The sequence below is a fragment of the Pipistrellus hanaki genome (genome assembly GCF_964339955.1).
Source record: "Pipistrellus hanaki genome assembly, chromosome: 4".
NCBI classification, from domain to species: Eukaryota; Metazoa; Chordata; class Mammalia; order Chiroptera; family Vespertilionidae; genus Pipistrellus; species Pipistrellus hanaki.
Window position 1 is genome coordinate 56,052,922 of NC_140506.1, and position 16,718 is coordinate 56,069,639.

Here is a 16,718-nt window from a genome sequence, read left to right on the forward strand (position 1 = left end):
CTAGAGAAGCAAAGAAATAATCAAAAGAAACGAGGCAGTCTAATGATTAGTGAAATACAGAGAAAAAAGAGAACAAAACAAACAATGGCTAAAATGTCCTAGTCTATGAGACACACAAAAACCAACATTCATTCAAAAATTATTACATTTGAGCAACTATCATGTGACTGGCACTCGCCTAGGCGGAGGCTACGTTAGTGAATATGGCAGAAAAGCCTACTTGGACTGAATTTACGTCCTAGTAGAGGAGCATATAAGTAGAAGTTGGCATGTGCATTAAGTTTCCTAAAGTAATCACCGGAGGGATGTGCTGGAGGCTTTCACTTTTCATTTTCTACTTTTGTAGACTAATGAAATTTTATAGTCTTTCACGTGTATTTTTAATGACAACAGGGTTATTTAGGCCTCATATTTCTCAGTATTGAGTAGAATCCTTGCAAATGTTTTAAGATCATGGTTAGATTTCTATAGTTATCAAGAGCTTGACAGATAGCCAAAACCGGTTTGGCTCAGTGGTAGAGCGTCGGTCTGCGGACTGAAAGGTCCCGGGTTCGATCACCGGTCAGGGGCATGTACGTTAGTTGCGGGCACTTCCCCAGTGGGGGGTTTGCAAGAGGCAGCTGGTCGATGTTTCTCTCTCATGGACGTTTCTATCTCTCTATCTCTTCTCTCTCCCTTCCTCTCTGTAAAAAATCAATAATATATATATATATTTTTTTTAAAAAGAGCTTGACAGATAAAGGGCTAAAGGAAAAATCTTACTGCTCACTTAACATGAGACTACCACTTTTTATATAACTATCTGAAGTAGCTTTTTTTCATGCTACAAATGAGAAAACCACGTCTGAGACACGTCCAAGATTACTCAACTAAGGGACAAAAGGACCACCTAGCCCTGTATCTTCCTAATTCAAGCTCTAAGGTGCTTTCTATTATACCACAGTGGCCATTCCAAGGAAGATAGTGTTTGAAAGTTAAAATGTGCTTATGAAAGTACTTCTGTCTTTATTTAGGTATAACCTCCCACTTTTCAAAAAGAAATTAAGGTAGTTCATAGAAATATACCCTACAAGAGAAAAATAAGTAGAAATTAAACAAGGGAAAACAAGGGTTAAAAAAGTTATTCTATAATAAAAACAGAAGTCCTGAATGCTTTCTAGATGAACTAAAAGTGAAAGCCTCCAGCGCATCCCTCCGATGATTATTTGATTTATTTCTTGATTTCTCAGATGCCAAAACAAAGAAGAAAAAGAGACCAAAATATATTTACTAAAATTCACAATAGTATAATAATAAAGGAAAACAATGGCACAGAAGTCTAGATTTCTCTAATACTATGACCAGAGGGAGAATTTAACTGAATTTACTCGTACGTAAGGGTGGACTCTATGTGATAGAGTTGACAATGTCCTTATATTCTAATAACTAAAATATTAACCCAATGGAATAACACCAAAACACCAATCATTATATTTAACTAGAGGCCTGGTGCACAAAATCCATGCACTGGGGGAAGGTGTGCGTGTGTAATGTGTGTGTGTGGTGGTGTCCCTCAGCCAGACCTACACCTTCTCCCAGTCCAGGATCCCTCTCTTCTTACCTCCCACCTATTCGCTGCTCCTTACCACATCTGCCCCCTGGTGAGGAGGGGCCATGAGAAGGCTCCAGGGTGTGTCCAGCCTGTCTCCCTCAGTCCGGATCAGCCAGACCCTAGCAGCAAACTAACCCACCAGTCAGAGCATCTGCCCCCTGGTCAGTGCACATCATAGTGACTTGTCTACTATCTGCTCCCTGGTGGTCAGTGCACGTCATAGCAAGTGGTTGAGTGGCCTTAGCATATCATTAGCATATTACACTTTGATTGGTTAAACGAACGACGGGGCATGTAGCATGGTAGGCTTTTATTACATAGGATTCTTCAAGGATTACTAACCTTGTACTATCCAAGTATTGCACTGGCTCAGTGAAACAAGTCTTTCTTTAGCAGCAAAACATCTTTATAAAGAACTAACAGAACAAATCATTATAATAAACATTCCATGTTTTACATTCTATAATAGCTCCATTAATTTTAATCTTCAAATGTGTCATTTTAATTGGGTAACTAGGATAAAATAACGTACAACTTATCATAATTAGCAAGTAAAAGATTATCTAGATGCAATCATTTTCAAATTTTTACTCTTAAAATGCAGTATTCAACATACGAAAGGTTAAGAGTCCAGCCCCTTACATAGATGAATACAAGATAGAAAGAAATCACTCATGCTAGTTAAGAGTTAGTATAAACTAAGTGGGCTGGCATCACCCAAGAAAAATGGGTCTAGATGCACAATGTTATGTGGTTAGCACTCAACAAATGCTTAAAGAATGAATAAGTGAATGATATGAGGTTAAACTTATAAAAAATGTAATTGATCCATTAGGCTAATAATTATAAAGAAGCAAAGGAGAATATATTTTCCAGCATTATATTACCTGTATCTATACCAGCATTCATTTCCATGCTTTCAATACCATTTTCTATGAATAAAAGTCAATCTACTCTCTAAGCTCTATCTTTAAGCTTAACTTATATTCTCTCAAATAATATAAATAAATGTATTTAATGAAAACCTTTTTCTATTAAATTATCCAAATGATCGGTGTGCATTGAGAAAAACAAAGAAATTATACCATTATATCTTTATAAAATTATTTAATACTTTTTAAAATCATTAAAGAAATTACTATTTTGTTCATTTGTGCATCATATTAAATAAACTATATGGAACTTCTCAAACTACAACCTTAAACACTATGCCAACTGTGCCAATTTATCATTGATAAGCAATCTTGCCCAAATGTATTTTAGATGGCAAAGACAATATGTACTTCTCAGACTACTTTATAAAGCAAAGAAGCATAGTCCATAACATAAAGGAAGGAGGAAACAAAAATTATCTCATTTTAAATTCATACTACATTAATTTGAAATCAAATATGCACACAAATGTGTATGTGTGTATTTATGAGCTCTTCATTTGAAAAATCTCTTAAAAGCAGAGATTGGTACAAAAATTTATTCTATATTCCACATTCTTGGGAATGAATAAAAATGATCATAATTTGTAAAACAGGGGAGAAATCTGTTCTAATGAAAGTTAAAATGTACAAATAATATTTTGTTTTATCACTCAATATTTATAAATAATTAACCATTCTGAGCATTGAATATTCTTAGTTATAATTCATTTCCAAAGAATTAGCAAAAGTATGAAGGTAGATATAAATTTTTATTTTTATTTTACAAAGACTGCATGTTACTAAATAGAAGTTGGAGGCGAAAAACACCTGTAGTCACCACGCAAATATTTTTATCTGATTTCACCAAAACTTGTGTACCAGATCAATACTAAACTACTGACCAATCTAATTAACTAAGCTAGGGAGGAAAAAGATACTCATCTTTCTACAAATTTGTAGCTCTGAAATTACAGGAAGAAGGAAGTCTTAAAATCAATACAAATAATGTAGTTTTTCTTTTTTTCCTGTGAGAACTTGTCATTGAGTCAATAATGCATCTAGCAATCAAATAAATTCAGTACAATCCTTTTATTCCTATAAAAATGATAATGGTTGGATTAATTGAATTAGTAATGACATCTAAACTGACAAACAAAACATAAATGTTACTTGATAAGCTTAAATTTCACTTAAATCCATACCAAACTGGTAATTAATTAGATATTCCTGACCAACTACCCCCATCATCCAAAAAAACAACTTTTCTAACCCATATATCAAATCCCAGAAAAGATTTGCAAAAACTAAGAAAGAGCATAATTTAGAAATGAAAGGTGCACAATGCAAGGGATCAACATATATAGTATATTTAATCTAAAAATTTAAAAACAGAGAAGTTAACAGAGACACTAAATCTCACTTAAGTGTTACATTTAAATAGTATTTCGTTAAAGATCAGAAACATACTTCCCTTTGATTAATTTACTAAATAATACATTAGACTATCTGCTAAGCACTACTTTTACCAGATCATCAATGATTTAAGGTTATAATTAGATGCTTGAAAGAAATAAAGTTTGGTGACTTATAAACCTCATTCCATACTACATTGAAACTTGTTTTTTTATTATCACTCTCTCTAAATATATAGTGATGATAAAGTTAATATAGGTAACCTTTATTATTTTATTTAACAGAGAATGACTTCTCTAACTTCTAGATAACTAAAGTAAAAAATGTAAACACCAAATTGCTCAAGTATAGGAAGTAAAAGACTTCTGTACTCCACTTAAGCTTCCATTCTGACTTTTAATTCACTGTACATCAAAGAAAATCAACTAGGTCTGACACATAGGACTATTCCCTTCAGTGATCAGGCAGGTGTTGAGGCCAGAAAGAGCCTATTTTCCACAGCCCTTTACCTTGTTTGATCACTGGTTACTTTTGATCTGACACTGCCCTCTCTCTAGTAATGACTTCCCCCTCATAGACCCTACCTCACATCTGTCAGGAAGAATAAAGGGCATCAAACTGAGACCTGACAACGCCTATGGGCCATGCGATGGGCTGCCAACTGAATGTTCCCCAGCTCCCACAATTTCCAATTCAGTTTCTTTTGTTCTGGTAGGTACAGGGTTAGGGTACCAATGACAGCAGAAAGGATTATGCACCAACTGTGAAACCAAGCCTTCTTGAATGTGTACCTTTTATCTTTGCTTCTTCATCTCCTTAAATGCTGCAAACTTCATGGTGGTTACTATGAAATACATATTCAACAAGTGCAACAGAAAATTTGTTTAAATCCTTTTCCAGGAGAAAACAAAGGACACAATGTATTGTAACTCAACTATAAAGCTTTAAGAAAAAAGTTCCAAACCCATGATGTGAGATTAGGAAAGGCCAGTCGTCAAAGAGCATGTTAATAGTAAATGAAACCACAAAAATTTTACGAGCACCACTATTTAGTGGGTATTGCCTTACACTGTCTAAAATGGAAAGGTCCCCTAAAACAACGCACACATTCACAAGAGATAGTCATTCCAATTGTCAAATTACAGATTCTTATACTAATTTAGTGTGAGAATAAGTTAGTACTGAAAATTGACCTACTCTTTTTTAAATAATGTGATAAGTATATGTAACCTTTTTAAAAACAAAAAAAGACATTAATAATCATCTTTAAATGCTTAAAAATAAAAAAATCTAGTCAAATACGTTTAGGAATCATTTTAATCATAATTTTTAAAGTGTTATTAAAATATTGCATGGGTTCTTAAATATTCATCTATTAATAAACCTAACCCAAACACACACATGCATAATGAAGGATGGCTCATTATTCAATAAGGGATTTGTAGGAAGCTGCAATAAAGGGATTTGCAAGAAGCTGGTTTAACAGCCTTTTAAAATCACTTTCAAGGTTAAGCCACTATCTTTTTTTATTTTTTTTTTTAAGAAATAAGACTTTTCTTAACTTTTTAAAAGTAGGGTCAGAAGAAGGAAGTACATGACCAGTAATATATGCATGCATATTTAATGTACCTTTAATATTACAATGAATAAAAAATAAATAACCTTGGACATATACACATACAGAATCTCAAAAGTAGGATAAGCATTAAGGTAGATTTCATGTTGATTCCAATAAGTGAAGGAAGTTTCAGCAACAGCTGAAAAAAGGTATGCCTTGCTAGAAAGAAAGGGGAAAGGCACACAGGTATGAAGAATTAACCTGTGACACTGGGCAAATGCATCACTAGATTGAAAATGATTTACCTCTGTGTGAAAGACTATATGTGACATATCTCCTATTCCTATACAGATCAGCATTCAGTAATTACATTCTTGATTTTGTCATCTAAAAATATTATCCTATAAAGTATATTTAAAAAAAATTGATTGTTTCAAATAGACTTTAATATAGATGATTCCTATATACTTGGACTTGACGGAAGAAAGCCATCTAAGTATACTAGAAAAAAAATCACTTCCATATTGAAAAACAAAAAAACACACAAATTAATCCAATGTTAAACAATAAAGTTGGCTGAACCAACATGTGACTAATTTTTTTTCCTTAAATTTTTCAAATGACAGTCTTCTAAGAAAATGAAAAAACTAACAGCATTATTCTAACAAGATACCTATTTATGTTTCTTTTTAGTCTTTCTATAATTTTTTATTCTATAAAACTATTAGAACATATTTAAGAACAAAAATAGATTAAAAAAATGAAACTAATTTATGCAATTAATAACTTTATGCAAAGTAACTTTAAAAACACTTGTAAGTGTAATTTCTGTGTGTTATAATACTCTCAAAAAATGCAATTTCAATGTACTAACAAAATTTTAGGTGAGATCTGCTTAGTGCACTTTTTTGGTACCATGCAACCAAGGTATGTATCAAACAGTATGATTAAGAATCTCTTTCTAAACTGCAACAATAAAAGCAAGCTCTTCTAAGCAAACTCAACCATAGAGGCAAGCAACTTGTTAAGTTTCATCTTCTCAAGAATCAAGTTATTAAATGTATGACAAAAGAAAAAGACCACTATTCTTAGTAGTCGTTAGAGTTTGGAAGAATTTTTAATGTTTGACCAAAAAAAATATTTAGCTGAGCTTGAAGGTACGAACACATATTGGAAGAAAGCAAAAACGATAAGAGAACATGAAAAGGAAATAATACAAATTAAAAATGAAATGAGAAGCCCCATATGGTTTGGCTCAGTGGTTAGAGCATAGATCTGCAAAGTGAAGGATCCTAGGTTCAATTCCGGTCAAGGGCACATGCTCAGGTTGCAGGCTTCATCCCCAGTAGGGGGCGTGCAGGAGGCAGCCATTCAATGATGCTCTCATTATTGATGTTTCTCTCTCTCTCTCTCTCTCCCTCTCCTTTCCTCTCTGAAATCAATAAAAATATATATTTTTTAAAATAAAATGAGAATAGCAACTAGTAGTTACTTCTAAAAGGATAAAGTAAGCCTGGACCCATGCTGCTCAGTTCGATTCCTCGTCAGGCAGGACACATGCCACTGTTGCGTGCTCAATCCCCAGTAGGGGCATGCAGGAGGCAGCCAATCAATGATTCTCTCTCATTACTGATGTTTCTATCGCTCTCCCTTCCTCTCTGAAATCAATAAAAATATATTTAATACTAAAAGGATAAAGTAAGATGGCATTGGATGCAAAACAACAAAGACAGTTTATCTCTTTCCTAATTCAAGAAGAAGAAACAAATTAACAAAATGTGAATATTGCCAATGCTTGTGCAATGGGCATAAGAGTGTTATTATTTTTTCTAGTATTCTGTATTTTCCCTAGTTTCTCAAAATTTAAAAATTAACTTAAAAACCCAAAAATATAATCATGCTTCACATTTGGTGAAATCCCATGTTATGATCCCCATTACTTAAAGGCTTAATTCCTTAGCATAAGACTCTGGGAACTTAACAACCTGATCACTACCTTCCTTTACAGACCCAAATATTAACATTTCTCTGACCCACGCTGCCTGCAAGCTAATCTTATTGTTACATGTACTACTTATTAAACATTCCATACATTTTCCTGATGCCTGTCTCTGTTAATGCTGTTTCTCCCAACTGCTATCACTTTTCCCCAGAAAATGTTTGCTTCACAATCATCATATCGCTATATATCATTCAAGACCCAGTTCAAATGTCACCTACTATTTATAGAATTACCTATTCCTCCCTTACCTCTCACACAAGTAACTATTTTTATGATTGGCACTTCCATAGCACTTTAGCCTAGACCAAAATCACCTCTCTTTGGCAGTATAACTCTTTTTTAATTTCTCAACACCTCTCATATGTGCTTGGCACATAGTAGGTATTCAAATGTTAACTAAACTGAATGAACATTTGAAATACAGTAAAATTTTCTGTTAGATATGCTGGACAAAAAATGAAATGGTATTAGCATCTGAATCCAAATTTCACAAAACATATAAAATGCTATGACTTTGCAAAGTAAAAATTTTTACATAAAGAGTGTAATTCTACTATTAAGTTAATTATGTCCATATTTGTACAAGATTAAGATCAATATTAAGCACTATCTTGGAGAGAGTTTTCTCCTTTGATAATTTTACTAATTTTCCCAGAAAAGATTTTAATATATCTCCATTGGTACTTACAGCTTCCCCTGAAATCAGTTGTCATCCTAGCAAAAAGATCTTCTGCTCATGGCAATAATTAACTTTTTCCTTTGATGTCTCATACTACCTGTCAGTGTCTTAAAGGGAGATAATGCCTTTTGGAAATTACTGCTTGGTTCAAAGACATATGGATCAGCCCCATCTGTAATGTATCCATGCAAAGCAAAGGGGCTTCGGGACAAAGGTTTGGGAATCTAAGAGCTCTGGGTTAAAATCTTAACTTTGACATTTAGTTGTTGTTATGTAACCTCTCTAAGCCTCAATTTACTCATCTGTAAAATGGAATAAAAATAAGCTACTGCTTATAATAATTGTGAGGATTAATTATTTACAATTGCATAGTGCCTGGTACATTATAAATACTCAATAAAAGATAACTACTAGTAATTATTTTTTTAAATCAACAAATGACAGCAAGATATACAATAAAATGCAGTCAGTATCTTTAGGTCCCCTTCTTTAAAATGCCACGTTCATGCATCACTGCTCACTGGGAACTACACTCTGTGTGCAAGTAAATACCTCATCCGTTAAGAAGGTAAAGGGCACCATGGCTGGGGTGGCTCAGGTGGCTGTGCACTGTCCCATGCACCAAAAGGCTGCTGGTTCAATTCCTAGGTTATGAGCTCAATCCCTGTGTGCAGGAGTCAGCTGATCAAAGTTATGCTCTCCCTCTCCCTACCCATCTCTCTAAAACTCAATAAAAAATATTTCCAAAAAACATAAGGGAAGAGGCAATGAAGGTGAATAACTACTCTGGGAGGCTTAGGAGGCTGAAGTGAAAGTACAATAGAATCCCTCACAAATATAAATTATTTATGTCTGAGATTACAAGTAAACTTACCTCACAAGGAATGCCTGAGAAGTAAGATAGCAGTACAGGGGAGAACTGAGGGGAGGAGAGGACTAAATCCTTTACTATGTGAACTGTGAGTGGAAAAGTAAGGAATGAAGAAACACATATAATACTGAGTTAACTACTACTATTTAGGCTTTGATATAAATGTTTACCTTACATAGCCCAGCTGATGGTAAAATGGCCACCAGCCTATTTACTTTGCTGCTGCAAGAGCCTCAAATCAAAGCAAGCAGCAAAAAGTCATTAAATTGCAGGGAAGCTAATGGGTGAAATAAGAACATAGTAGTGATGTTAGGCCCTGACAAGGCCCAATTCAAATTGGTAGACTCCAGAAAGTAAACTCTGGTAGGGAGAGGAAGAAAAATAACCCTTATTTAAGATGTCCTGTGTTTGGGACCATGAAACATATTTGGTACTTTTCCTCTTAATTTCATTTACTCTGATCCTCACAAGAGCATGTGTGTAGTGGTATTATATCCTTTCTGCAAAAAAGGAAAAGAATGTAAAAATTTAAGATAACCCAAATCAAATGAGTAAGAAACTGTAGGATCAAGTAATGAACTGAGCTCAGTTTGATTCAAATAAGGCTTTTGCCTCAATTACTCCTCTGATGCTTCCAACCTGGAAGGAAGCCTGGAGCTGACTTTAGATCCTATGCCATCTGTATAAGCCTCCAAAGGATAAAATTAAAAACAATAAAAAACAATGTTACAAATAATGTTACAGCCAAAGGACTCTAGGAGATGTCACAGAATTATAACACTAGTAAAAAAAAACAATTCACCAGAAGGTTGAAATAAAATAAAAGATCACAATTAACTTTCAGGAAAATCAAATTTTAACCAAGAAACATTTCCCTAAAACTTTCTAAAATCTTCTCATAATACAGTACTAATTTCTTGATAATTCAGAAATCTATACTAGTTCCCAACTCAACTCTACAAAGCAGAAAATATTTTTAAAAACAATAACAAATACCACAACACACATAATCTAGTATCAAATATGATCATGGGACTCAGAAGAGAAGCTATTTTCATAATAATTCATAAAATCCTAAGTACTTTGAAACATCAGATTGGATAACAAATGACAGACAATCTATCTGGCCCCATTATTTTACAACTGAGTAAAAAGCTGGCCCAAGAGCTCCTCTGTTCAGAAAGGAGAGAAGCAGAACTTAGAACAAAGAAAGAAGCAGAGAGAATACTAGTATACTGTACTTAATAAGGTTCCTAGGTCATCGATAACTATACACATAAACTAAACACACCTATTAAATAATTTTGGAGCAAGTATTGCCACAGGAGTGATATGAAAGCTATTTCCAGAAACAGGGAAATTATGTATATAATATACTAGACCCTCACTATAGTTGTATTCCTCACATCTACTAGTATTTCTAGATCCTATACAAGAGTTTTATAGTGAATGCAAAATGCATCCATGTAGGAAGGAACCTGGCACCCGTGTAACTCAAAAATGACTAAAACAGAAACTCATTCTCTTTCGAAAAGATTTTAGATGTAAATCCTCAACTCTTTGCATTACCATGATTCATTAATCTTAAAATGTCAAGTCATTGTCCTCAATTTCCATCTGAACAAAAGTTTTCCCTTTGGTAATACAGGTATCCTTCCCCTATTCTACAGTTTATCTTACTTAAACCAGTGCCACAAATAAGGATATTTTAATATCTTGCTACTTCGTGTAAAATAGAAAGTTCACCTTTTAACATCCTAGCTGCACCTAATAATTCAAATTACTGCAATAAAAAAATTACTATTAAAACCACCTGAAGAACAAAAATTAAAAGTACACCATAATATCTGTACAAATTGTGTAAAAAGCATTGCATCTTTATAGCTATGCCAAGGATACAAAAAAGCTGTCACTGAAATACACAAAGGCAATGCTGCCATCTAAAGGCCAAGATATAACATGGGAGAAAAGTATACTCAAGTCAAATACTGCCAATGTATAAAACAACCAATTGGATATTTTAAAGTCAACGAAGTTTATGTTTAAATAAAAACACTATGATATGATGCTACATAGCATAGATGCTACATAGACTGCACAATAAAGCTTTAAAACTCTTTTGAAAGAATTTAATAGGAGTTATTAGCAAAATAACTTGGCTGATTATTATCTGCACAGATTAAATTCTGCTGGCATCCTTACAGACATAGTATTCTCCTAAATATTTCTATTAGTTGTGAATTTAAAATATTTGTCCTATTTAACTATATAATACTGAGTTAACTACTACTATGTCTATATTTCCTATTTGTAATAAAATATGCAATATCAATTATATATCTGCACATATAAATATTATTTGCCTTTAACCAGACCACTATTATTTCTACTTACCCCGTTTTAAATATTCATTGTTAAGTGACTAATAATAACACTTATCAGAGTTAAACAACCCAACTACTTAAAATTGTACTTTTGCAAATAATTCAAATATTTCTCCTTATTTCATAAATTCCCAAAACACAAAGCAAGGTTCCTATGGGAAGTCAGTTATCAATAATGCAACTGTCCAATATAAGAGTTCGAATTATTCTTAATTTTTCTTTCTATGAATCTTAAATTGGAAGAAAAAAAAAACTTTATTAAACTGAACTTTAATATCTGGTGAAATTACTTCAGTTTCAATAAAATCAAATATTTACTAAATAACCCTATGTACAAAACTGATTCCCTTGACATTCAAATACATAACAATTTTTTAATGGCACACAATACTAGGGAAAATCTAAGTTGAACATAACTAGAACCTTCAAAACATATACAGTTATAAAAAATACTAGAGGCCTGAATTCATGCACCAATGGGTCCCTCAACCTGGCCTGAAGGATCAGGCCGAAATCAGCTTTCCAACATCCCCCAAGGGCTCCCAGATTGTGAGAGGGGCAGGCCAAGGGACCCTGCTGGTGCATGATGAGGGCCAGAGATGGCCGCAGGAGGTTGGCCAGCTGGAGAGGGGCCATGGGAGGGCTCCAGGGAATGTACAGCGTGTCTCACTCAGACCCGATCAGCAAGACCCCAGCAGTAAGCTAACCTACCAGAGTGTCTGCCCCCTGATGGTCAGTGCATGTCACAGCAACTGGTTGACTGGTTGACTGTCTGGCCCCTGGTGGCCAGTGCACATCATAGTGGGCAGTTGAGCAGCCTTAGCATATCATTAGCATATTACACTTTGATTGGTTGAACAGCTGACTCATCAACAGGGCACTTAGGCTTTTATGATATAAGATATACAATTAATTCCTTTGGAAAACCACTGACTAAAATTTTAATGTGTCAAAAGAAAATGTTTTTCTGTGTTTAATCAACAAGAAAACAAGTATTATTCACTCAAATAATTGCTCCTATTATGTGATAAATACAAAAATTTTAAGTTGAAATTACCATCCTTTAATTTATCTTGAGTGTAAAGTGGAAACCAACAGACAACAAATATAGTCATAACCTCATAAAACTACTACTTTTTCAGGTGTCAGAGTTTGTACTACACAATTTTAGAACATTATGTCATTTAATCTGCAAAGCCACAATGATCAAAAAGACAGTTATTAACCTCATTTGCAAATGAGGCTCAGAGAGCTTAAGTAACTTCCCCAGAGTCACAAAGAAAGTAAGTGAATATCAGGATTCAAAACTTCAATTTCTCTAACCCAGAAGACATATTCTCTCTACAAGATCAAACTGCCTCAGTGGTAATTATTATTAAGTTTAAACTAAATGTACTAAAGAGTGAAATATTTTTACCATATAATTTCAGAAAAAAATGTAATTGTATGTAGTAATAAAAGCATTTACTTTTAATTCATAGTGTTTCAATATTTCTAACTAGAATCTTTAAATAGCACTGTCTTATCTGAATTGATGATGCTTCTGGAAACCTTTCAAACTTACATTAATATATAAGATGAATTTATCAAATTGTATAAACTAACTCAATGGGGCAACAAAAGGTCTCTTTATTTTTGGGGGAGACAATTAAAAAGCAAATCTTCTTGGAAAATATTCTATATATTCAAGGCCACTTTGCCTATTTTAAAGGGCACCTTTTCTCAGCATTGAAAATTCTACTAGTACCTCCCTAGGGATAACTTTTTCTGTTAACTTGTACTGTATATCTATTCAATCAAAATTAAGTGGATCTGAAATATTATTCAGTCCTAAAAAAGAAATGAAGCTCTGTCACATGCTACAGAGATGAACCACGAAATCATTATGCTTAGTGAAAGAAGCCAGACACACACACAAAAAAACATGTGATTCTATTTACATGAGATGGCAAATCCAGAGCGAACAGAAAGTAGACTGCCAGTTGCCAGGGGTGAAGGAAGTGGGGAGTGAGTAATGATAGCTAATGAGCATAGGGTTTCCTTTGTGGGTGATGAAAATATTCTAGAACTGGTGAAGATGATTGCACAATAAAATCACTGACTTAATACACTTTAAAAAGGTGAATTTTATGATATCTGAACTATATCTCAATAAAAGAAAACTAAATGGCTTTAAATATATTCCGTACAATACATTAAGGGTGAATAAGTTATACATGTGTGTTTAAAATATAAAATTTATGTAATTGCCAAGATTATTTACCTCAATTCACTGAATCCCATTTTTATCATAGTTAGTGACTCTACTTTATAAGTGTACATCTTCCTGATTATTAAAAAAATCCCAAATATCCTGAATTATTAGAATCTCTAGGAAAATCAGAAGAAACTACAACCACATACTTAAGTTTGAGGACTAAACTTTATTTTTTCCAATAGACCTGAGTGGTCTACTGTCATGCAAGTGCCAGCTTGAAGCACCTATACAGTTAGAGGATCAATCTGAAAAATCATTGTTTTGAGACAAATCTTGCTTTTAGGTAATATTTGCCTTAAACGACCAAAATACAATAGCAAGTAGAAGTAAATTTATAAGCTAAGTTCTAAGGAATTCAAAGGTAAGAAACAAGATAAAAATTACAAAAATTATATAAGTACTTACTAATTTGTTTTCCTGCATGTATATTCTTTGCAATTTCAGACAGCCCTTAGCTATGACGATCATGCCTTCATCTGAGATCTTGTAACACTGGCCGAAATGAATATCTTTGAGTTCTCTGCATTTTGAGCCCAGCTGTAAACAAAAAGAGTTGGCAAATTGCTTAGAAAATAACAAAGGTAACATATTTCTAGCAATACCAAAGTTAAATAATTGTTTATAAACTACTTTTAAAATAAAAAACAAGTAGCCTATAATTTAAAACAGCCTTTCCACCTTCTAATCTACTTCCTTGCTTCAACTACTAGATGCCCTCCTAAGTGCCTAGAGCAGTGTTTTTCAACCTTTTTTGGGCAAAGGCACACTTGTTTCATGAAAAAAATCACGAGGCACACCACCATTAGAAAATGTTAAAAAATTTAACTCTGTGCCTATATTGACTATATATAAAGTAATTCTCTTGAATAGGAATCAAATAAACACAAAGAAAGTATTTTATAATTACTTTATTATGAAATATTAAGTAAACAAAATAGTGAAAAATTATAAAATTCTTGTCTTGTCTGCACCTACGGCACACCAGGCAACATCGTGCCGCGGAACAGCGGTTGAAAAACGCTGGCCTAGAGTGCTTAACACTTCAAATTCAAATCTTTATTTCTTTTGAGTCTTCTATCAGTTATAGTGTTACAGGGAGTGGGACATCAGATAAAGGAATAAAACAAAGGTCCAGTACACAGACGCTAGGGGGATGAGGACATCTGCTAGGTGGTGGGGGTGACCAGAGAGTGGTCAATGGGGGGGGGGGGGGGGGAGAGACATATATGTAATACTATATGTAATACTTTAAACAATAAAGAATTTAAAATAAATTTTTAAAAAAGTTCCAGTAAGTGAAGCAAAGTACCAGTGAGTCCAAGAATGTAATTCATGAGATTCTAGTTCTACTTTTGATTACCTCGAACAATTATTTCTCTCCTTCGGCTCAATTACTCTATGAAAAAGAAAAAAGGCTGAATGTGCTACTGCTAATACTCTAGTTAGGACTAGTGATTTCTTGATTGAAATCCCAACTGTACCTTAAATAATTAATGAATAAGCACAATAATCCCTTTTAAAAACATTAAGTATCACCAAAGAACAAACTACATGTATTTATTTTCAAAATCTACAGTGGATATTTTCATCAAAACAATCAGAAACATTCTTTAATAACAAGCTATATATCATAAATTAACAAAAATGTTACGTAAAAACAATAAAACCCAGTGTTAGCAACGATTCAAAGTATGCTAATAACCACTGTTAAGAGTGTAAATTAGTAATAAAAATTTTCCTAGAGGAATACTTACCATAAATTTTAAAAATACTAAAATGGGCCTTAAAAACACATGACTTTCTAAATATACTAAAGACCCGGTGCACAAAATTCATGCATAGAGCATGGTGACGGGGGGTTCCTCAGCCCAAGCTGCACCTTCTCTAATCTGGCACCCCTCGAGAGATGTTTAACTACCTGTTGGCCCAATCCCGGTAGGATCGAGCCTAAACGGGCAGTCAGACATTCCACTCACAATCCAGGACTACTGGCTTCCAACTGCTTGCCTGCCTGCCTTCCTGATTGCCCCTATCCACTTCTGCCTGCCAGCCTGATTGATGCCTAACTGTTCCCCTGCCAGCCTGATTGCCCCTAATTGCCCTCTCCTGCAGGCCTGGTCACCCCTAACTGCCCTCCCCTGAAGGCCTGGTCCCCCCCAACTGTTCTACCCTGCAGGCCTGCCCCCTCCCCCCCCCCGCCCAACTGCCCTTCCTTGTAGGCCGGTCGCCCCCAACTTCCCTCCTATGGAAGCCTGGTCACCCCTAACTGCCCTCATCTGCAAACTTGATTGCCCCCAACTGCCCTCCCTTGCAGGCCTGGTCCCTCCAAACTGCTCTCCCCTGCTGGCCATCTTATGGAAGCCATCTTGTGTCCACATGGGGCAGCCATCTTGTGTGCTGGAGTGATGGCCAATTTGCATATTACTCTTTATTAGATAGGATAGAGGCCAGCTGCATGGGTGGGGGCTGGCTGGTTTGCCCTGAAAGGTGCCCCGGATCAGAGTGTGGAGGGGCCTGTGGTGGTTTGCAGGCTGGCCACACACACCCAGCGACCCAAATGGAGACCCTGGTATCTGGGATTTATTTATCTTCTATAATTGAAACTTTGTAGCCTTGAGCGGAGGCCAGGAGAGGCCAGGGCAGGCAGAAAGTTTGGCTTCCTCCATCGCCAGGGGAAACCCAAGCCTCCTGTTCTTTCCAGCTCCATGGCTGCTGCCATTTTTGTTGGCATTTATTTATCTTTTATAATTGAAACTTTGTAGCCTTGAGCAGAGGCCAAGCCAGACCAGGAAGCTTGGCTTACTCCATCAGTGGGAGAAACCCAAGCCTCCTGCTCTCTCCAGCTACATGGCTGCTGCCATTTTTGTTTGGATTTATTTATCTTCTATAATTGAAACTTTGTAGCCTTGAGTAGAGGAGTAGGCCAGCCAGGGTGTGCGGGAAGCTTGGCTTCCTCCATTGCCAAGGAAACCCAAGCCTCCTGCTCGCTCTGTGACCGCAGCCATCTTGGTTGGTTTAATTTGCGTACTTGCTTCTGATTGGCCGGTGG

At 35.0% G+C, this 16,718-nt stretch overlaps 1 protein-coding gene across 1 annotated transcript in view; it reads right to left on the reverse strand.

Annotated features, from left to right (window-relative positions):
• FBXL17 (F-box and leucine rich repeat protein 17) overlaps positions 1-16,718 on the reverse strand; it is a 408,991-nt gene that overhangs the window by 362,961 nt on the left and 29,312 nt on the right. The window contains exon 4 of the mRNA XM_084881035.1: positions 14,075-14,206. Coding sequence (XP_084737161.1) covers positions 14,075-14,206 — 132 coding nt within the window. The remainder of the gene's footprint in view (positions 1-14,074; positions 14,207-16,718) is intronic.